Source organism: Acanthochromis polyacanthus, chromosome 2 (assembly GCF_021347895.1).
Source record: "Acanthochromis polyacanthus isolate Apoly-LR-REF ecotype Palm Island chromosome 2, KAUST_Apoly_ChrSc, whole genome shotgun sequence".
Taxonomy (NCBI): Eukaryota; Metazoa; Chordata; class Actinopteri; family Pomacentridae; genus Acanthochromis; species Acanthochromis polyacanthus.
Window position 1 is genome coordinate 22,689,520 of NC_067114.1, and position 21,788 is coordinate 22,711,307.

The following is a 21,788-nucleotide window of genomic DNA, read 5'->3' on the forward strand; positions in this document are numbered from 1 at the left end:
GACAGATTATTTCACTTATTGTTGCCAAATGTTCTCCCAAGAAAAGTATCATAACGGTTAACAGTTAAGTTTGAGATTCACAAGGGCATCTATCACAGGAGAAAAGTTTAGTAGGGTTTGGTCACTAGCTGAAGTTTAATTTAAAGCTTATTTCACCCCCTGCCGGCAGACAGTAATCGTGTGATGGTGCTCTGTGGCCGCCTGACCGGCAGGTGTCGCTGCAGGCGGCACGGCTGTGCTCAGTCCACTGCCCTGCTTCCTCCGCACAGAGCAGAAGGGACCAACCGGCCGGTGGCAGACCAAAATACAAACAATGGGCAAGAAGCACAAGAAGCACAAGTCGGAAAAACACGGATATGAAGGTATCCGTAGTTTAGCCATTAATCAACATAAGTTAATTATTACGTTGTTTTGAAAACTCGAACTGGAATCCCTTGTTTCGCGCCTGATAGCCGAGTTAGCGCAACCATAGTATTAGCTAGCTGATTATTTAGCTAACTAGCTTACTGCTGTGCTAGCTCCCGGGGTGGTTTATGGGTATATTTTTCTGCATGTTTCTGTCTGTCTCACACAATTTGTTCTAAAGCGTAAGGTTGACAATTTAGGAATACAACACACCATAAGCTCAAGCTGTAGTTTTACAAAAACAACTTCCGAGGTAGCGGTTGGCAGCTATTGTTTCTAGCATCTCCGAGCTGTCACAGGTTTAACATCTGTTATCTTGATGAGGCACATTAGCTGGTTTGGTGTCTGCAGAATACGGAGAAAGGCCACTGAAGCTGGTGTTAAAAGTGTCCGGGAACGAAGTGACCACGGGAAGCTCGAGTCTGGACACTTTTTACGACGAGCAGCAGACGGACTTTGACAAGCCCAAAGACAAGAAGAAGAAAAAGAAGAAGGATAAAGAGAGGAACCTTGGCTCACCGGAGGATGACAGAGGAAAGAAAAAGGTGCAGTCACTGCAGATCATGATCCCATCTCGTTGAGATAGAAGAGGGTGTTCAGCCTCTTGTATGGATAGGTAGATTTAATGTTTGTTTTTTTATGTTAGATGACAAAGAAGAAGAAAGGACAGGATGCCGATGGAGACGATGACAGAGAGCAGAGCAGAACTCCTATCCGCTCAGAGCTGGATAAACTGGAAGGTAGTTTTAAAATAATCTTCATCTCACCCTTTTTGTTTTATTGTTATTACTTTAACATTTCATCCGTATGTTTTATGTTCCCAGAAAAAGAGCAGACCCCTCTGCAGGAAGCTTTGAACCAGCTCATCAGGCAGCTTCAGAGGTACATTATTCACATATTTATGTGTGTTTATGAATGAGATGCTGCGCATTTAGCAGCAAGTAGGGCTGTCATGTTCATGGAATCTTAATTGACTTTTAAATGTGTTTTTTCCTGTGGATTGTATGTCACTATTCGTTTTAGGCTTGTGACATTCGTGCCTTTGTCTTCCACCTTTTTGCTGCCCATTTGTAAAATTGCTTCCTTCATGTTAATTAGCTCTCTAGTTTTATTTGGTTTAAAACTTCCTTGTGTCCAAATCAGTACTGTGGTGTGTGGCTGTGGAACTAAAGTTATGACATCAATGTCAATACATGAGCACTTTAAGATAAACAGTTGTGGCCATTACATCATATTAGAAGGACACAAACAATGTGAAAATATGTGGATTGAAATGCATGCTTTCATCCAACTGTTATGTAGGCAAATGCTTTTAATTATGATACAAATTTAGTTCAAATAATTGGCAGCAATCGATTACATAGTAATTGTGACACACCAAGTGGCAAGTCATCTCACAGCGTTCTGATTTCTGTTATTAAGTAACACCTTTCTCTCTCTCTCTTTGTTGTGTACTGTTCCTGAATTCTTGTTGCTGCAAGTAATAACTTCATGTTTGTTTTCTCTGTAGGAAAGACCCCAGTGCATTCTTTTCATTTCCAGTGACAGACCTCATCGCTCCTGGCTACTCCTCAATTATCAAGCGTCCAATGGACTTCAGTACAATGAAGGAAAGAGTAAAGAAAGAGTGCTACCAGTCACTGGATGAACTCAAGGTACCTGTGTGTATTACACACAGTTGTATTTTTTTATTAGATGCCCAGCTTCAAATCTGGCAGGTCAAAGTGAGACAGTTCAGACACTAAGGTAGAAATGTTTAGTTTCCAAACATAAGGTTTGTCATACAATCTTCATTGTGTTTTGATTCACCGAAGCTGCTCTGTTTGTCACATTCTAATGTGTTGTTGTTGCAGGTCGATTTCAGGATCATGTGTGAAAACGCCATGATTTACAACAAACCTGAAACAATCTACCATAAAGCAGCTCGGAAACTGTTACACTCTGGAATGAAGATCCTGAGCCAGGTATGAAGCGGAAGATTCAGAAAAAAAGACTTGTGTTGGAAATTCCATAAACGTCATCTGACTATTGTTTGCTTTATTGTGACGAGAACATAAGCCCTAATGTTTTCTATTTGTTCCCTGTTGACTGTTCAGACCAACGATGTTTACGAGGGGATAGTAGGAAAATAGTGTTATTAAGAAATGGTCTTTAAGTATGAACTGGTTTCTTGGTCCATGTGTTATTGTAGTTAGGTCTTCAGAATTTCATTCAGAAATGAACCTAGATAGTATTTACACAGTATGTCATGATTAACCTCTGCGCCATCAGTCTCCATTAGCCGTCTATATATTAAAGTGCTGTTTTCCTGTTAAAACTATTTGTGTCTACATTAGCTGTCTTGGTCATTTTTGTGGAAAACTCTGTCCACAGTGAAACACTTGAAGATGCAAAAGTTAAAGACCACCAAAAGCTGCCTGGCTGCACACACAGCCGGTGACTTTGCCTCAAGAGTTTTTTCAATGTCCTTCAGTCTCTGTGGCCAAGCATACACTGTTCATGTTTACATCTTTGTACATTACAGGGGGAATTAATTGCAGTCCATGAACACTGCACACTAACTGGGATTAATTCTGAGGCTGCAGCGCTGTGGATTTATAGTCCTTTTTTTCCCTCAATTACTCATTACTGATAATCTCATTGATAAATTGAGCATAACTCCAAATGGCGTGCTAAACAAATGATTGCAGTGGATGTCAGAGGTGACTAAATATAATTCTGGTGTAACAGAACCCCTGATTCTCACTGGGTTGGTTTATTATTGCACTTTTCTGATTTACTTAATTTTGTTGCTACATTTTAGGGAGAGAGAAAACTCGGATTTATTCTGGAGAGAGGGGAAAATGTGCTTAAAAATGTATTAAGCTTAATGTTCAAGCATTCCAATAATAGCAGTTTGCTTTAAACTTCAAATAGTGGTTTGGACCAAAACTAAGTGTCCTTGTGTTTGCAATGATGCAACACATGGGGGCAGCAGATAGCCTCAAATTACACTTGGCATTATTGCACACAGCATAATCAACACCACAGCCAGTTTTTCTTCTTCTCTTCTTTCCTGATACTAAATGGAAAAAAATGTTTCATCTTTCTTTTAGGAGAGGCTGGAGAGCCTGAAGCAGAGCATAGATTTCATGGCTGGCTTGGACCCTTCTGCCAAACAGCCGCTGAAATCTGAGGAACAAGGAGGCACCAACTCAGACACGAGCAAGGACGGACCTGCGACCACGGACAGCAGCGAGAGGTCCCAGACACCCAGCACACCCAGGTCCTTTAACCTGCTCACTTTACACAAGTCACACATTTCTTCATGTACACCTAATGTAGCCGTTCAGAACCCCTGAAATGATAAATGGCCTGCCACAGCCCCAGATTAAAAAATAAGGTGAAATAGTGGTGGGTTGCACATTAAGACAACTAAAGCCAAAAACACTGATCAGGACCAGAACTAGAAAAGCAGCATGTTAACAAAAATGGTGTCTCACTCTGTCAACGGCGCGTTGGTTTCTGAGGGCTTGTTTTCCTCTGACTCTGCAGTGAGTCGTTTTTCCTCTGTGGAGCTGGAGGCTGAGAATGTGAGGAATGCCTGACAGCATGTTGGAGCTTGTTTGCTCTCATGGCTGTTCATCTTTTACATCTGTGTTGTTGCCGAGTGATGCAACGGAACCTGACAACTGAAACTGCGTGTTGGTTATGAGTCACCATCAGAGAAACAGCCTCAGAAAGCCTGTCGATGTGCTGCTTTTTATTCCACTACTTTTTACCTTTCCAACTCAAAAAGAGATCGTGTATAAAAACCGTAATAGCATTTGGTGACGTCAGCAAAAGCTTACAGGTAAATTTTCAAAGGAATGAAAGTAGGAAGTAGGCGTTCGGTGAACTGAAAAGCTCAGGCACTGCAGTATTCTGCTTCTTTCTGCATGCTTTTTGTTGTCGCCACAAAGTACAAACCTTTTCATTCAGGGTCAAAGTGTCTCATCCGCCGTCTTTCAAATTCCCTATTCATTTGCAGACAGGACAAGGACTCCAAGGACGAAGCAGCAAAGGCAGAGAAAGAGCTTGAGGAAATCCGCAAGGTCATCGAGGAGTCTGGAGGAAAGCTGTCCAACAGAGTGCTGCAGTGCGATGTGAGAAAGCACAGTCAAACTTCATATAATAATTCTTTTTTGTTATCATCACATCGGTTATTAAACATAGCATCATCTTTCAAATGACAGCATGACATGAAAACTACTCATTTTAAGGCCATCAACTGACAAAATGTCCAGCAAATATATATGAGTTTAATTGGAGATCCATTGTTTGAGATGGTTTGTACAACACAGTACGAGCATTTCTCACTCTGGAAAGTGTTTTTTTTTATTTTGCTGCCTCCGAATTGTGGTTCACCATTTATTTGTTGTATAGTTGGAGTTTGCAAGGCGAAAGTCTGATGGCTCCACCACTCTGGCTATCCTCAACCCAGCAGATCCATCAGCTGGAGGTATGTCCTTTTTAGAACTTCAAGATAGCTCAAACAATTACTCCATTCCTTGATTAGTTCAACAGATAAGTGCCTGATAATGATCATTACTGTTTTAAACACGGTTAAGTTCCCCTCTGAAGAAAATCAAGTTTGTAACCTTGGTAACATGTCCATGTAGTGTTTGATATTGCTAGAAGACACATCTTGGACGAAATAAGCCATCAGTGCCATTGCTGAGCATTTCTACTTTGACAATGCAGTGTGCTGATGACGGTTTCAGAACTATGGATTCAGACTTTCAGGGCTTCACACATGACAAACCTAACGAACCGTTGCCTGTTTGTAGAGTGGAACTGTTGCTATCATTATTTTTTCAAATCAGGTTCCAGTTTGAACATGTGTGGCCGAGTTACATTACATTGTACATCATTGTGTAGCGTAGAGCTGGTGTGAACAGTGCGGGTGTGGATAGAGAAAGTTAAGATCTTCATAGATCTGTACATTTTAGAGGAAGCAATGGTGTAAATCTCAGCCATTTTTAGGAAAGAATGGATCATTTTAGCAGGAAAAAATACTTTAGGAGCGAAATGAAGGACTGGAAAGAGATTTTAAAGACAAACAATTAAGTGAGAAAATAATCTGCACACATATTAAGAATAAAAATAACCTTTAGTTGCTACTGAGAAAACCTAATGTCAGTGCTTGCTGCTGCAGATGCTGGGTACTGTCCTGTGAAACTGGGCATGATGTCCAATCGGCTGCAGAGCGGTGTGAACACTCTGCAGGGCTTTAGGGAGGACAAGAGGAACCGGATTACTCCAGGTACTGTCCTGCTCCTTTCCACTGTTTCTGTACTTTACCAGTATCACAGCCCTAATATCAGACCTTTACCCACTGTTGTCTGAGCTAACATGGAGGACAATAAGCTGTCTCGTGTCTAACACACCCCACAGTGTCCTACATGAACTACGGGCCGTACACCTCCTACGCACCCGCTTATGACTCCAGCTTCGCCAACGTCAGCAAGGACGATTCTGACCTCATCTACTCGTTCTATGGAGAGGAGTCCAGCCTGCAGGGCTCAGACAGGTATGACCATGAACGCACTGAAGCTTTGTGGCATTGACACAAAGCATCACTTGAGGGATTCTTGACTGAATACTTTCCAGATGTTGATGTTTTTCACTGAGGTCACTCAGTCCAGAGGACGTCAGCTGTCAGCTGTAGACTGGGCCTCACTCTGACTTCAACCTGTTTGTTCTCAGACTTTAGTTTCATCTTCTTTCTGTTTTACTCTCTCGTGGCATTCTGGATCATTATGCTGCATGACAATCATTGCATCCTTGGTTTGCTGCACCCTATGGAACTCTAAAGTTTGCAGCATTAACCCTCCTGTTGTCTTCATTTACAGGCACCAAAAAATATAGTTTCCTTGTCTGAAAAAAATGTAAAAATTCAGCAAGAAATTCCTAAAACAAATGCCAAAATATAAACAAATGTATGTTTTATATTTGCAATGTCATTGATTTTATGTAGCATAGAAGTTCAAACAGAGATTAAGGCAGCGTATGTAGAGTTAACTTTAACACAAAGATAGAACATCTACACTACCAGTCAAAAGTTTTAGATTGGTACCCCGATTTTTCCAGTTTTTTATTGGAAATTCTGCATGTTGATGCCTCATTGTACTCTGAAATGAAAACATAGAACAAAAAATAAATGAAGACAAATCAATTTAGAAACTAAAATCTATTGTAAACTTTTTACTCATCCAAGTAGCCATCTTTGGCAGATATAACAGCTGAACACTCTCTTGGCATTCTTTCCACAACGGAAATCAAATATTCTTCAGAAAGTTCTTCCCAACTCTGTAGCAGAAGTTCCCATAAATGTGTGACACTTGTAGGTTGCTTTGATTTCACTCTTCTGTCCAGTTCATCCCAAACCTGCTCCATGGGGTTTTAGTCTGTGCTGCCACTCCGTGTTTTCAAGCTTATCATCTTGTTCTTTTTCTTAAGGTAGTTCTGGCATAGCTTGGACTTCTGTTTTGGGTCATTATCTTGCTGTAGGATGAACCTCTGACCAACTAGGAACATACCAGAGGGTACTGCATGGCGCTGCAGAATGCTATGGTAGCTGTTTTGGTTCAGGGTAGCTCTCACTCTGTACAAGTCACCGACCCTGGATTTGGCAAAAACAGTCTCAGACCATCACTTCTTCCTCCATGTCTGACAGTTGATGTCACACACTCAGGAACCATCCTTTCTCGTATTCGACGGCGTACAAAAATCCTGCGTGATGAACCAGATTTCAGATTTTGATTCATCAGTCCATAAGACCTTCTTCCAGTCTTCAGTAGTCCATTGGTGGTGTTTCATGGACCAGGCAAGCCTCTTTTTGTTATTCTGACATTTTAACAATGTCTTTCTTGCTGCAACTCCACCAGTCAAACCTGCAACTCCAAGTCTTCTCTTCACAGTTGAAACTGAGATGTACGACCACTATTAAGCTGTGATTGAAGCTGTTGAACTACTTAAATTTCAGTAAAAACCTGGAAAAATCGGGGTGTTCTAAAACTTTTGACCGCTAGCGTATATAAGGTTTTTGCCTCATGGGGTGACAGTTTGTCCGTGTTTTATTTTTGGCATGGATCCATTCCCTGTTATGTCACTGACCCTTATCTAATGTGTTGTAATTATCACTGGACACTTCATTTAGTATGCATTAAGCACATGACTTTATTCAGCTGTTTTTTCAGACACTGTCTCCTGAATGTTTTTTTTTTTTTTTGCAGTATGTAAAAGCAGGCTGTGACTTTGTTGTCAAATGTATGAAAATGTGTAATTACTGTTAGTAGCAGGTCCTCACTTGTCTCCGCCTGACTGTGTAGGAGGTGCGGTTATTTTTCCAGCAAGTGTCAGCAGTGTCGATATCGACTTCTTCTCATTACTCTAAGCCAACAAAGTGATTCACATTTTTACACTGCTGCTGCTTACAAAACGGTAGTGGTGACTGTGTTTGTTTGTTTGTTTGGCAGCTTGTCAGAGTTTCTGGCCAAATCCGACGAGTATGTGTACAAACTGGCAGACAATCTTCTGGATGCAGTGACCAACGGAGAGCATTCAAAAGTCCTGAAGGAGACTGAGCCAGTAAGCACCTACTGTGACGTCTTGCCGCTGAGCTTCGCCGCACAGAGAAATATTATCAGCGGACTGAATAACTAATGCTTTTTCCTGTCATTTTGTCCAGCAGGTGGAGGCGCCAGCAAATGCTCAGGAAGACAAAGATGACATGGAGGTGAGAGTTGAGTTGAATCCTACATACAAACCTGAACTATTATCAGCAGTAAACAACTAATGTACATTATTCAATGCAACTGCACACAGTGGAGTAAAAATGGACATTCTGCAAATACACCGAGCGTCGACAAGTATCAGATATGAAGCACAAAATCAAATCCGCTCATCCTAATCAGTGCCGGATGGGATGCTTGAAAGAGGAGCTCCTGCCGTGCTGCTGTTCAGTGTGAAGCTCGTCACATGTTCTTGCATTACACCCCATACGATGATCCTTGATTTCATTTGGGTTATAGATGGCCTCTGCTGACGGCTGCGGCATCAACCAGCTGTGTCAACATAGCAGGGGCCCGCAGTTAGCCGCGATCCACGCACGCATAGAAAGTACATTTCCCTTCAGAACACAGCAGTGCTGCTCGCTCAAGGCTCCGCTGATGGAGAATTTGGAGAGCGCTGTGTTTTCTTTCAGTGCCCGCTGGCTCCAAAACTGAATCGTTCTTCAGAACAGCGCAGGAAACCAAAGCACGGGCCCCACCATCAGGCACACAGCAACCCTCTGTGCTGCCTGTTTGCTGTTCTTGGCTGCTCTCCAGTTTACACTCATCTCCCAGCTCGGGTGTTGCAGCTTTTGATTAGGTTTGATTTTATTAGGGCAAAGAGGCAGCATGACAAAAGGGGCTTCAAAAGGCCCGGGTTTTCCCTAGACGCATCAGCCGTCCACGGTGGAATGCTGTCTTTTAATCTGACTAAACATGTCGTTTCCCCTCTGTCTCTTGTAGGTAGCTGAACCCGAAGCATCCAACAGGCTGGACTTGCTGCGCTCTGCTGTTGGCCTGCAGATGTCTGAGGAGCTCTCTGGGGGTAAAACTTCTGACTCAATTTGTTTTGCATTTAGGTCTGCAACTAACCACATTTTTAATGATTATCAGGTGGTTTTAAAAAGTTTTATTGTATTTGATAACTAGTTTTAGGCCTTCCAGTCTCTGCTAGTTTCCCGCTGTTCTTTGACTGGTATGACAATGAAAAAGGTATTAAATGTCTTTCTCTGTGGTATGAAAAAGTCTTAAAATATCGAATTAAACTCTGCAGACAGATGTTTAATGCCTTTGACTAGACAACAGGAAATAAGGGGAATACACAGAAAAAGAAAATAAAAAATACATATGCTCCCAGTGTTTTCATTTAACAATTGGGCAGCAAACCAAAGAAGCCATTGAGATGAAAAGCTTCAGCTCTACAATACCAAATGTAACATTCAGATAATTAATGTAATGAAATAATGACCCCTTGATAATAAGATTAACTCAGAGAGCAGGTTACTGGTCTGTTTTACATGCAAATTCATAATTGCACTTCAGATCCTGTTTAAATTGGTGTAATTCAAATGAGCAAAAAACAGCCCTCAATGTAAAACACATTAGCATTCATCATCCTATTACATCTCCTCTTAGAACTCTCTAACAGCCTCACAGTTTCTTTCTTCCCCTCAGCACTCATACTGATGTATTAGTAAGACTGAACGCTCTGTATGAGGGTGCAGGAAGAATGGATGTATTGTGTGCAATAAGTGAAACTGGTGTCGGGGGGGGGGGAGGTTACCACCAGGTAACTGGAGGAACCCAGAGGAAGTATTAACGGTATGTGTTGTCTGTTATCTGTCACAGAGGCCCTGCACTTCCAGCACAAACTGGACGAGACTACAAAGCTGCTGCGCGACTTGCAGGAAGCCCAGAAGGAGCGTTTGAGCGCCAAGCAGCCACCTAACATGATCTGCTTACTGGCCCCAACTGCAAAGGAGCTGGAGCTGGGTAAGAGCCTCTCAATGCTGGGGCCCCTTTGTTCCTGCATTCAAGCAGCCGACACCAGACCTCTAACAACCCTTCATTTATGTCTTTGGCATCCGTTTTACACAGATGGGGTTTGTCTTTTAGCTTAGGACAAGAATTCACTGTTAGTGATCTGCTTTTAACAAGGGTTGTATTCACCAAAGCCTTGCTACCACAAACACCAATTTTCCTTTATTTTATGATGAATCTGCCAAGAGTTTGTGACTTCTGAAGATCTGCACCTCCTTGGGAAGGGTTGCCTGAATGAGCAGGACTCTCATGTCTTTTCTTTGGATTTTATTTTGGCTAAGCTAACCAGCTGCTGGCTGTAGCTTCATTTTCACAACAGATACAAGTGGGCTTTTGATCTTTTTATCTACTTCTCTCTTTTTCAGGATAAAAGGGGAATTACCCAGCATTTCAAACCACTTCAACATCCTGACTAAAAATGTTCTGGCCGTAGGTTGAATCAACAGTGAAAATGATCAGAGAAAAGACTTGAACCCATCACAGGCTGCCATTAGTTATTGTCCTCCTCATTTTGATACAGATAGGATTACCTTTCATATAGTTTGCTGCTGTCTTGTTCATGTAAATTTTCCCACTTTTCCAGCTGAGAAGGTGACAGGGAACCTGACTGAGCTGACTGGTCAAGTGGCCCCATGTGACGTCAGCAGCATCTACGGTATCCGGAAGGCCATGGGCATCGCTGTACCTCCAGAACCACCTGAGCCCTTCACAGACCTTACTACAGGTAAAACACCTCACCACACAGAACAGCTTCGCTTTTCCTGAATATACCACGTGGGAAAAACGCATCATTTAACCCAAGAAGTGCATTCTAACCACAACTCAGCACATACTTTTCCATCTTTTCCATGTTTCTAGTGAAAGAGACGGTTGAACCGATGGAGACGTTGTCCAGCTGTCCGGATGTGGTTCCTGTTGTCGCTGTGTAATCAATTTCCAGACACTCTCATTCAATTTAATAACTTAAGTTTTGTACAAACGGTGCTTTTTCTGTGACATTTGCATGCATTCAATCAATAAACCTTGTTTTTATTATAAACCTTGGCTCTTGTGTAATGCTGCATGACAAGCTGCAGACTTAAGAAAACATTTATTACATTCTGTAACTGTACAAAAGTCAATGTCACATTTGTTCACATAAAGGCCAATACATTATTATTATCATTATTATTATTATTGTTATGTAACCACAATTACAGACAAGATGTTGGTCTCAGAAGATAAGGCCACAAGACAAATCAAGTTTCATAGGCACAGAGAGAGATCGGGTGATCATCTGAGCTGGGCCCAGAAAAAAAACATTCACAGCAGGCAGGTTGTAAGATCACACTGACTAAGGACACTGGAGCAGCGTCACACACTTCCCTCATTGCAGCATATGCAGACAGGCAGCAAAAGACACTGAAAATTGATTTATCTCCGCAGAATAAACACCTTAAACAGAAGAAAAACATACAGCACAAGGATTTATCTATTTCTTCCTGAAACGCAGTACACATCATGTCTTATGTAATATTAAACAGTTGATACTGCGGCCAAACAGCACAGCTGGTCCACATAAAAGAGTTGTTAAGCCTGACCCTAAAGTTACAGTGTGCTAATCTTTATCAGAGATGGCTTTAGGATTTGCAGCCTGGCCACAAAGAGAAACCTACTATTGGTTAGGTGAATATGTCCAGCAGAAGGGAGCAAGAAAAGAGTTTTGACACTGAAATGGCTCCTTTAAAACACTTCACATATGTCTTGCTCATTACACGGTAACAGAGCAGAGTGTCCTTCACCTTTTAAACAGGAATACAGACGGGCTTCAGATTATGATCCAAACAGAATCCATCGTTATTTTAAAGACCAAAGGGGGAAAAAACTGTTTTTGGCATTAGTACAACACACATTTTTTCTATCACATTAAGTTAAGAGACAGAAAAAGGTACAACAGTGACTAATCACTGGACATGAATGTGTTTGTGAATAGAAAAAGATGGTGATTGTACATACTGACCGTCTCCTCAGTCGTCATCTCCTGATCTGACTAAAGGGTGCCAAGTGTTCAATGTGACATCCACCTGCAAGGGAGCAGTTCCTCTAAATCCCTAATTCAGCAACATCACAGGAACACAGCTGGATTACAGTCAGGCCCACCTTTGTGGTGTGCAGAGTGTGTAAACTCCCGACTTGTGCACACGGCTCTGTCTCCAGTTCTGTCGGCTGTGACGGCGTGGCCTCAGCTCAGCCCCATACCTTGCTGCTTGCTCATGTCGGTACACACAAAGAAGGTTTTCAGCTCCCCCTTTCCCTTGACGTTGATGAATCCTCGACACTCGCACGAGTAGCCCAGCCTATTCAGCACTTCAGCCGTCTCATCTGTTACCTGCACGTAGAGCACAGAGGGCACAGCCGCAGCTAAGGAAAACGCTATTTGAATGACAAATGCGTACCTGTTGTTTGTTGGTGCTCAGTGGTTAGACACTATGATTTATTGTTTTTTTAAACATAAAACCAAAAGGAACTTACATAGTCCCAAATCCATTGTGAGCCCTGCCTTGAAGCAAAGTAATTTTCGTGTGACACAATTATACTACAGCTCTCTATGGCAGTAATACGCTTTGGGAACAAAGACAAAGTAATTCACACGATTTATCAAGGTAAAGCATGAACTGTTTTTAATCTGGTAGTAAATGTGATACGAGCAATAAAGTGCAACTCCAGGGGAAAAACAAAGGGAATGCTTATGCTGAGAAGTTGTTATGACTGATTATGATGGAAACAGTTTCTGTCACTGTGAAGATGAACACAGAAAATAAAATCTGGTTCCAGAGTTAGAAACCGGATCCCTGTGGGAGCTGTGACTGTTGAGATTAGCGATACAAAGCTGAGGAGCTGTGTGAGCCCTGACATGTGACTGTTTGACCTTTAGGAACAGTAAATGAAATATTGATGTTTGCCTCTGCTGGACGGTGCTGAAGGTACCTGGATCTTTCCGAGCTCCCCGGTGCTCTCCATCCTGCTGGCTACGTTGACCGTGTTGCCCCAGATGTCATACTGAGGCTTCCTGGCCCCGATCACTCCAGCTATCACTGGGCCATGATTAATTCCTGTGGAAAAACAAGCAAGGGCACACAATTCACATTTAACTCTGTATTTTATACAAGTGTAATGTTCATATGCAGAATTCTCAGAGAACATAAAACAGCAGCAGGTAAAATAGAATGAAATATGAAAAGCGAGTTTCATCCATCTGCAGATCTTAGGCTGAGATGAGAAAGGCTTAGATGTACTAGAGACTGAAATGCTAACCAGAATGAACAAACCAAGGAAAACATTTTAATTAATACAGTGCTGCTGCTTTAAAAGCGTATTTGTCAAGGACATTACACAGCAAAGAAATTTTCTGAGTGGCCTTTAACTTTTCCAGTCAGTTGAAAACAGGCTTTTGTGCAGCAGATGCTGAAACGGTACCTGGTTGAAAAAAGTTTGGATAATATTAAACCTTTTCGTAAAGCTGCAGTTGGGGACTGTTGCATATAAATTAATCGTACATTCAAGCCTTTACCAAACGAGTTGACACAATGCTGATTAAGCCCTTCACAGCTGAGTCTACCCATCTCACGGTATACCAGTTTACTTTTGAAACCGGATGCAATGAATGAAGGTAGATCTTAATGAGAACTCAAAAACACCATGCACACCCATATGGTAACAACGTTTCAATTATGAGGTAGACCCACCCTCAGAAGTACTCGATTTATCATCATTATTTATTTTTGGTTTTTTTTACTCTATAGGAGAAAATATTCACAAAATCAGTATCAGACTGTATAGGAGGAGACTTGAAACAAGCAGTTCGGACCTTAAACATGAGGAAAATGCTTACTGTGGTATCAAATCAAGTGAGAAGTAGTAGCCTTTCTTTATTGGCTCCTCTCAGAAAGTAACGTTTACAAGGCCTCTTGAAATCATGAAAGTGAGAATACATTAAATACCGATGAATGAAATGTTGTGTGATCAAGTGCAATATGAAACCTGAAGCACAAGTCTGAAATAAAAGCATCTTCATTGTGTTGGTAGAGTATGTTTATTATCCTTTGATGGAGCTCACCATCAAAGCTGTGACAGGATAAATGCTGTTAACAATATCAAGTACTTAATTGCAAAATGCATCTTAAAAATCAGTGAACGCATTCAGAGCCTGGTTGTGCTGTCACTGTTAGAGAAAAGGTCTGTGCCACAGACTTTTAAAAAATAAGCACAGAATGCATGTTATTGTAATGTGTTTCAAGGCATTTAAACATGGCTGCTGATAAATACAGCGGTCTGATAAAGAAGATTTATGCCACTCGGTGAAATGTTTCAGTGTTTATGCCTTATGCAAGTTTTTATCTCCCAAAAAATGCAAACGTTTTAACCAAAACTTTTATCTGTGTCTGTGCAGAATCAACTGTCTGGACTACTGACACAGCACACAGGGATTAAGGTTTCTCTGATATTCACAGAGCTTTTGTCTCTGTCTCTTCATTTGAGGAATACATGTATTATTTGACGTAGCCAAGTTTACCATCATAAAGCAGGCACTACACATTTCTGCCAAAGGTTACAGGACATAAATTTATAAGGACATTTTTCACTTCTACTAGAGGCTCTGTTAAACTGTAAGATCACTACATATATGCCAATCATGTGCAGTGTAACCAAGGAAACAAGTTCAGATGCTGTGCGGTGCGCAGTCAATGAGAAGTCCAGCTGAAGCTGGCAAGCAGCTGAGCACACTCACCCACACGAAGCCTGAAGCTATTAAATGAATGTCTGTTGATGCCATCCAACTTGCCAATCAGAGCGATGGCAAACTCCACCATGATCCCAATCTCTCTATCCTAAAAGAGCGCAGTTAGAGTCATGTCATTTCACAGCCTCATTATTAGTTTTTTTCTTTTTTAAATGACAGGTTGAAAAGTGTGCTTATGGTGTGCTTGGAAACAGTTAACACAGTTGTTCTGCTCAGAGTCTGACCCTGGAGCATTAGCTACCTCACCTGATTGTTCTCCTGACCAGGCGTCCCACTAAGCCCTGCAGCCGCCATGTAAGTGCTGCCAATTGTCTTGATCTTCTCCACACCACTGAACTTTGGTTTGGACAGCAGCTGTTGGGTTTGAGGATATTAAAATGAATTGAAATGAATGGGATCATCCCAACCTTTAATTTACTATTTGTTTGTTCCTGCTGTCATTAACAAATACTGAATCCACACAGTCAACATTTGAAATCTGTATCTCAGACAAGTGGCTGGTAATGAATTGAGGGACAAGTTCTTTTCCTTCTTTGCGTTCCTGACCTCATCAAAGTCAGCGATGATTTCGTTGAGCAGCCTCAGACATTCCAGGCCTTCCTTGTTGATATCACACTCGGTATAGAATTCTTTGAAATCTGGCACTGAGGCGAACATCACACACACACAGTCATACGACTTGTAGTAGAGATCCTGTTGGGAAAAACACAAAACCAACGGTTCATACTTTTACCACACAGAGCAGGATAGTTGGCCTTTCAGGTAAGTTTACATATCAAAGTTCTACTCTCAAACAGTCTACTTACTTTGTTGATGGCAAAAGAACAATCTATATTTTGGACACAATTTTGAGAGTTAAAATGGGCATAAAAATTTGTGCTAAAATGCTTAAAAACTCACGAATAAAGAGGAAACCTTGCCAGAGAAAACGATTGTAGTCTGTGGGAGTCTTTCCTTGCAAGTCCCTCAGTGTTCACACACCATCACCTGAGCTTTGGCATAACTGGGATTGTGCAGCATTAAGCAGCACAATACTGTGAGGCATCAGAGCCACTCTTGTTAAACTATGCTGCCCAGTGCGATGATCTGTTTTTCTCACCACCACAATAAAATGATTGATAGTGATAACTTGATAAATGTGTACAATATCAATGAGTGAATCAGCAGCAAGAAATTCTCTTTGCTGATATCTTTGAGCATCGATACTGCACCCACTGATATTAGGATTTACTTAGATTAATTTTACAGCTGATCTGAGCTACATATCTTGCTATATTGATGAAACATCTTTAGAACACCTAAACCTCACAGGAGACACTGGACTTCTCTCATGATAACAAGTAAACTATTTAAAAAACGGTCACCCTGTACTTAAAAGAAATGCAAAACTCAACTGAATGGACATCAACAAGTCACAGTTGTACTCAAAGAAGCACTGATCAATATGTGACTTTTGCTACCAGTTAAACTGACTTGTAATATTACATGGTTCACTGATTTCTCATTGCAGCATTTGTCTTCATCACCAGTCAATCACTACATAGCCAGAAGTGGGCTTGTTAGCTACAGAGATCCAACCAAAAACACTGCAAGAATCTCACCTCGTTCTTTTTATTCTCTCCAACAAACAGCGCTGCCACGTGGGCTGGCAGCACGTTTTCCAGCAGCAGGCGGTTCAGGTTCTCTCTGGTCTCGATCTCATCCTGCTCTGTGTGGTTCTTGTACTTTAGCAAGAAGTCCTGGCGGAAGCAGGACTCATTCTGGGAGCAGAAACACATTAGTTAGCGTCAAAAAATGAAAAAAAAGGTACGATGCATGCATTTAGTTTGTCTGCTCTGGGGTGTGAGGGATAAAATGAGACGGAAAAGGCAGAGGCTGTTATTACCTGCTGGGATATGATGAGCATGGTGACCAGGAACAGTGTGATGTATATGCAGCTCATAACTTGGGGGTGTTTTACCAGCCCTATGCAGTTCAAGACGTAAGTATCGTTTCCACTGTAGAACAAACAAGAACACTCTTCATCCAGATCTTCACATTCAATTACACTTGTCAGAGATGGCCATTTTGTGTCAACACATAATAGTAAGGGAAAAGCAGTTTTAATCTTTTTTGAATTCATTAATTGTATTTATTTAGTACATTGTAATAATTGGGAATTGGTTTATTTAAAGAATTCATATGAAATCCATGATCTACTGGGAGCTCACGGCTTTTGGATTGCTGTAATTTACGTAATAATTTTTAAAAAAGTTAATCAAGAGGGTGCAAGAGGATCTCATAAAATAATTCTCCTGTATGTTTGCTTAATGATACAAGGGAACATTTTCAAGATGAGGAAACCACACCATTGAAACACTATCAGAGATGCGACGGGATTTACTTTCTCCCACCTGCTGTAGTTCCGGCTGCCATTGATCTGAGCATACAGGAACCTTTCATAGGCAATAAACGGGTCCCTCCTGGTGCTGAGGATGATGGTGTAGTATGCTGTGGAGGCCACGGTGAGGAACAGCACTTTGAGCTCAAAGCTCACCCGCAGGAAGACTCCACAGGCAATAAGTGATAAGATACAGCAGTACACAGAGTACTGAGGGACAGAAAGAGTGAAGAAATGAAATCAGAACTGTGATAAATAACAGAGGCAACAAATCCATTAACAACCCCCTATTTAGCATTCATGAGCACCGAGCAAACAATTGATAAAAAGGTGTTGTAACACATTGTAACACACAATTCTGTGGTCGTAGGCCCAGATTAGGACATTTCAAGAGGTTATTATTAATTCTAGCTCCATTACAGAAAATGAATTTTTAATATGAATGCTGGTTTTTGTGTGATTAAAATTCTGTTTATTGATTTCACTTGTTAAATATTAAATGCATTTAGCATGAAGTAAGTGTCCGTTATTATAGTGCTGTGACTGGGTTGGGTGGGGCAGGTTAATGGGGGCATATTCTTCATGTGGTTCATCTAATTAATATCTATAAGTGATAAGACAGTCAAAATTTAGCCTCAATGTGACAGCTTACAAGGATAAAATATTGGTAATGTTTATTATCTGTAGTTAATAAATCCATCACTCACAGGCAGACAGAAGTGGTTAGCCATATCTTCATCCAATTGCGTCTGGATGAAGCACTGCAAGGGGGTTAAAAAAATCTGACTGACAAGCATCCACTGGACAGCGTGCTTTGAAGTCTAGCATGGCAAGTATGAAGTGGAGCACAGCTCAAAATAGAGTATATAATGGCCCTGTCTTAGCACTCAACATGTACGCATAGTCTTACCAGGTTAAACACTGCCAAGATAATGATGACAGTAGTGGTGATAGTTGCCAGAGGGAGGCGCACACATGGCCGTTTAACCACCGCCTCAGACACAGCTGGCAGCCACTGACACCTTGACAGCTTCTCTGGAAACAGGCGCTGCGGAGGATAAAGACATTGAGGGTAAAAAAGATAGAAAGAATGGAATCAAACAGGTACAAGAAGCATGTGACTTTAGCGCAGCCATCCATGTCCAGACAACATGTGTGAGTGAATCACAGCTGGCTATTTGCAGTGAAGGAATCTGTCTGAGAGTAGAAATCGCTGCCTGTCAAGCACTGAATGTCAGATGTCATCTGTCAAGTCAGAATGGTAGCCTTCTATAGAAAGCTGCAGCCCAGTGAATGCAGGAGATTGCTTCCATGACACGTTTCCATTCTCACACTGACTAATTTTGGCCCAGTGAAACACATACTGTATACATACACCACACACATCCTCTTCCACCTTGCCTTAATTTACCAGGCACTTGCCTATTGTAACAAGTCTGTGTCTTTTTGACCTATAAACCTCTTATGCAAGGATACAGAACTTGTTGGCTGTCATGATCATTTCTGTTGTTCTCACTAACTGCAGTAAAAAAATATGACCATTGTTCAGACACCTTGATATTATCTTACATGATTTGCCTAAATCTCTGCACTGTGTAATCACAAAACCACCATGAAACTATAATATCAAGTCCATGTTTCCAGTTGAAAAACTGCAATTATTAAACATGAAAATGCTGTCCTCATGTACTGTCAAATAAAATATTTTTTCCTCAAACAATATTTCAGTGTTTAAATCCTGCTTCTTTACACTGACATAAAAAAGGCAGGTAGACAATCAACCAAAGCTTGAACTCAAATTGCCTTTGTGTTTTACTTTGGGATTTTAGGTTATTTCTTAACCAGCAACAATTCCACCACAAAGTAAGAAAGCGTTATGGAGTTTTCAAGTGTATTGCATGGTCTTCAATCTATTTTTTAAAATGTAAGAAGTCTCATCTTTGCATTGCTTCTTGAATAACACAGACCACATATTACAGAGTGAAACCATAAGGAAGACCAGTATTAAAAATAAAATTACATTTTTCCTGAAGGCTTGCAGTAAAACTGTGTTTTCTTGTGTGGCCTTTCGACAACAGCAATATAATGAACTTTTAAGGATGTCACAATTAATTTTCTCTTCTCATACACAAGAAAATTTATTTCATTCAGTACCACTTGTGAGTCATACATATGTAATGCAGAACAGGGCCAGGCCAGAATGATGTAATACAGGACTCAATCTCAGATGCTAACTGGGCAAAAATGAAACTTGAACCAAATCCCATAAACAGCTGAATGTTAAATGTGATTGTAATGCTTAACACACTGACCTGCACATGACCTGCAAAACAGATGGCCAGCGTCAGCAGCAGTACACAAACCAACACTCCGAATGACATCCCGAGCTTCTTTCGACTGAGGAACAGAAAACCAGTGCATATCAGAAATCGTTTCCTGTCTATATCAGAGCAAATGCGATGTTCATAGTGTGCCTTGGTAAGACCAGGTGACTACATTTCAAACACATAGAACAAAGAAAAAAGATGCAAACTGTCTGTTGTTCCCAGCTGCACTGATGAGAACACAACTGAGTTTTAAATAACTGGTAAACTTGGACATACTCACTCCTTTACGACCAACATCTGAACTAAGAAGATACAGAGGAAGATGAAGGTGGCACAGCTGACATAGTATTTGAACATTGGCAAATCCAGTGCTCGGTACTAAGAAGAGGAAAAATACAACACATCTCCTGTTCAGTATTAGAATGACTGAGCTGATATGTACAACAATTTAGAAATAGAAATGCTTTAATGACCTCTTTGTGTCCAACCAACCTGTTTTTCCAGATCTTTCTTTGGAAACCACAGAGCTAAACTGCTACTCTCTTCAGACTTTGACCACTGCCTGAGAGAGAGGAACGTAGAGGAACAAGTAAGAAAAACAAAGGAGGAAAAATGAATTAATAGTTGCTCTGACTTTTACACTTCAGTGGTCGCAAGCTTAACATCTGTACTGTGACTGTTATAAATGGCAAATCAGCACTGAATCACACAGGGCAGTAACAGCTGCTGGACTTCTCTTTGTGGGCTCACACTTGACACAGTAGCACCACCTTGAAAAGAAGATGTGAAAAGGTGCAGTCTATTGCACTTGCAATGAGGTTAAGTCTATAAACAAGTGTAAAAGGCCCGAAGTCTGTACTGTGCACCGGGACTTAAGGTTAGTGAGTTGACCTAACGTTGAATTCTGGTTTGTCTGGGCTTAGATGATGTTCCACTGCTTACTAGCATACATCAGCACGGTGCTTTATGCTGCACACCTAACCACATAGCAGATCAGTGCATACAAAATCCGGCCTACTGTTCAATTCCTACAAGATTCTGTACAGCTCTGCATGGACAGTGAGAAGTTTTCAAGACCATTTAAAACATTTCCCTTTATGAGCATATGAGTTGACAGCAAGAGATTTAAAAGCCTTTTCACTGTTCTATTGGCCTTTGTGTCGTAATAGAATTCTAAATCAGAGAGCAAAAAAGCAGCAAAGCCTGGCGCATGCTGGCCTTACAAGATATGCAAGTAAGCTGACTTATCAGTTTGAATTATGTGTATTTATTTGTTCTGTACTTGTTTACACACCATTTAACACTCCTAGGGTTGCAGCTGAAAGAATAAGGCTAAACGTGTCTGATACACCATAAGAAGAGTATTTATGTACAGTATTTATGGTTTTTGATTTTAGCGCCTTCTTTTACAGCACTTAATTTATAGAAGATGTAGCTTTCACTTTTTCTTTTTTATAACTGAAGAACAAGGAGGCCTTGGCTTGTACAGATCAAAGCAACACATTTACTGAAATAAACCATTGTAACCTAGTTTTATGCAGATCTATTTGTGCCCTAATGAGAAGGCATTGATACTGATATGCCTGGTAGCTTGAGCATTCACACAGTCAGAAGTTTTTCTCTTCAGCTTCCTTTCCTGGCTTTAGCTGCACCAACCGTGTTGCTTTCATGCTATATTATACTTTTTACTCCCTCATATTGGTTCAGGATCATATTTTGTTATTCTTTTGAGAAATGTGTAGCTCAACGGGTTGACTGCTGATTATCTAACTAGCTTTATGTAAACATTGCGTCACTGCCGTCGTTAAGCTCAGTGAAGCCAGATAAAGTAAAGATATCCTGACTATACTGAGCTTCCTATATAATACTGTCCCCTGGTGCTCGTAGATCATGGTGAATAAAATACAGAAACACAGCACTGCATTTATAATTTCTGCCCATTACCAACAAAAACAATTCTTCTGTAACCCTACTGATCCAAACGGATCATTATCATGACCCTGAAATTTATCTGCTCGTTTTACAACCTGTAGGACTCAAACTCTTCTCTGGTAAAAATGAAAAAGTAAGGTTGGGGGTTATGGCTGTGCTTCTACTGATGAGGCAACACAGTCTATTTCTGGTGCACAATTTAGTACAAAATTGCATTTGCATTAAAACCAGCACAAACCTCCTCATAATGTAAGAATAATTTGTTAATACTTAAAAAATGGAAACAAATGAATGCAAAAGCAGGGCAAGTGTAATGGCTTTTGCTCACAGAGATGTGTGGACAGAGCTTT

The 21,788-nt window shown here is 40.9% G+C and overlaps 2 protein-coding genes across 4 annotated transcripts in view; one reads left to right on the top strand and one right to left on the bottom strand.

Moving 5' to 3' along the window:
- The first annotated feature begins 218 nt into the window (after window positions 1-218).
- Window positions 219-11,058, top strand: brd7 (bromodomain containing 7). The gene is made up of 17 exons (XM_022197114.2): window positions 219-362; window positions 757-950; window positions 1,052-1,145; window positions 1,230-1,287; window positions 1,916-2,060; window positions 2,259-2,369; window positions 3,501-3,670; window positions 4,415-4,529; window positions 4,810-4,885; window positions 5,582-5,689; window positions 5,821-5,956; window positions 7,905-8,016; window positions 8,117-8,164; window positions 8,943-9,024; window positions 9,828-9,971; window positions 10,603-10,743; window positions 10,878-11,058. The coding sequence occupies exons 1-17, from the start codon at window positions 314-316 to the stop codon at window positions 10,946-10,948; spliced, it is 1,854 nt and encodes a 617-aa protein (XP_022052806.1). The 5' UTR covers window positions 219-313; the 3' UTR covers window positions 10,949-11,058.
- A 34-nt stretch (window positions 11,059-11,092) lies between these two features.
- adcy7 (adenylate cyclase 7) overlaps window positions 11,093-21,788 on the bottom strand; it is a 72,219-nt gene continuing 61,523 nt past the window's right edge. For all 3 annotated transcript variants that reach the window (XM_022196998.2, XM_022196920.2, XM_051960075.1), the window contains 13 exons: window positions 19,999-20,068; window positions 19,787-19,884; window positions 19,492-19,576; window positions 18,090-18,227; window positions 17,887-17,940; window positions 17,193-17,389; window positions 16,685-16,796; window positions 16,401-16,559; window positions 15,346-15,492; window positions 15,046-15,153; window positions 14,788-14,887; window positions 12,987-13,111; window positions 11,093-12,387 (listed from right to left, as the gene is read on the bottom strand). In XM_022196998.2, coding sequence (XP_022052690.1) covers window positions 12,241-12,387; window positions 12,987-13,111; window positions 14,788-14,887; window positions 15,046-15,153; window positions 15,346-15,492; window positions 16,401-16,559; window positions 16,685-16,796; window positions 17,193-17,389; window positions 17,887-17,940; window positions 18,090-18,227; window positions 19,492-19,576; window positions 19,787-19,884; window positions 19,999-20,068 — 1,540 coding nt within the window. In that variant the 3' untranslated portion in view covers window positions 11,093-12,240. The remainder of the gene's footprint in view (window positions 12,388-12,986; window positions 13,112-14,787; window positions 14,888-15,045; window positions 15,154-15,345; window positions 15,493-16,400; window positions 16,560-16,684; window positions 16,797-17,192; window positions 17,390-17,886; window positions 17,941-18,089; window positions 18,228-19,491; window positions 19,577-19,786; window positions 19,885-19,998; window positions 20,069-21,788) is intronic.

What these genes read in the sequence shown, in the direction of transcription:
- brd7 (XM_022197114.2), top strand. Translation starts at nt 314, where the DNA reads ATGGGCAAGAAGCACAAGAAGCACAAGTCGGAAAAACACGGATATGAA. An exon ending in GAGGAACCGGATTACTCCAG is followed by an intron (nt 5,690 to 5,820) that starts GTACTGTCCTGC and finishes CACACCCCACAG; the next exon opens with TGTCCTACATGAACTACGGG. An exon ending in AGCCTGCAGGGCTCAGACAG is followed by an intron (nt 5,957 to 7,904) that starts GTATGACCATGA and finishes TTTGTTTGGCAG; the next exon opens with CTTGTCAGAGTTTCTGGCCA.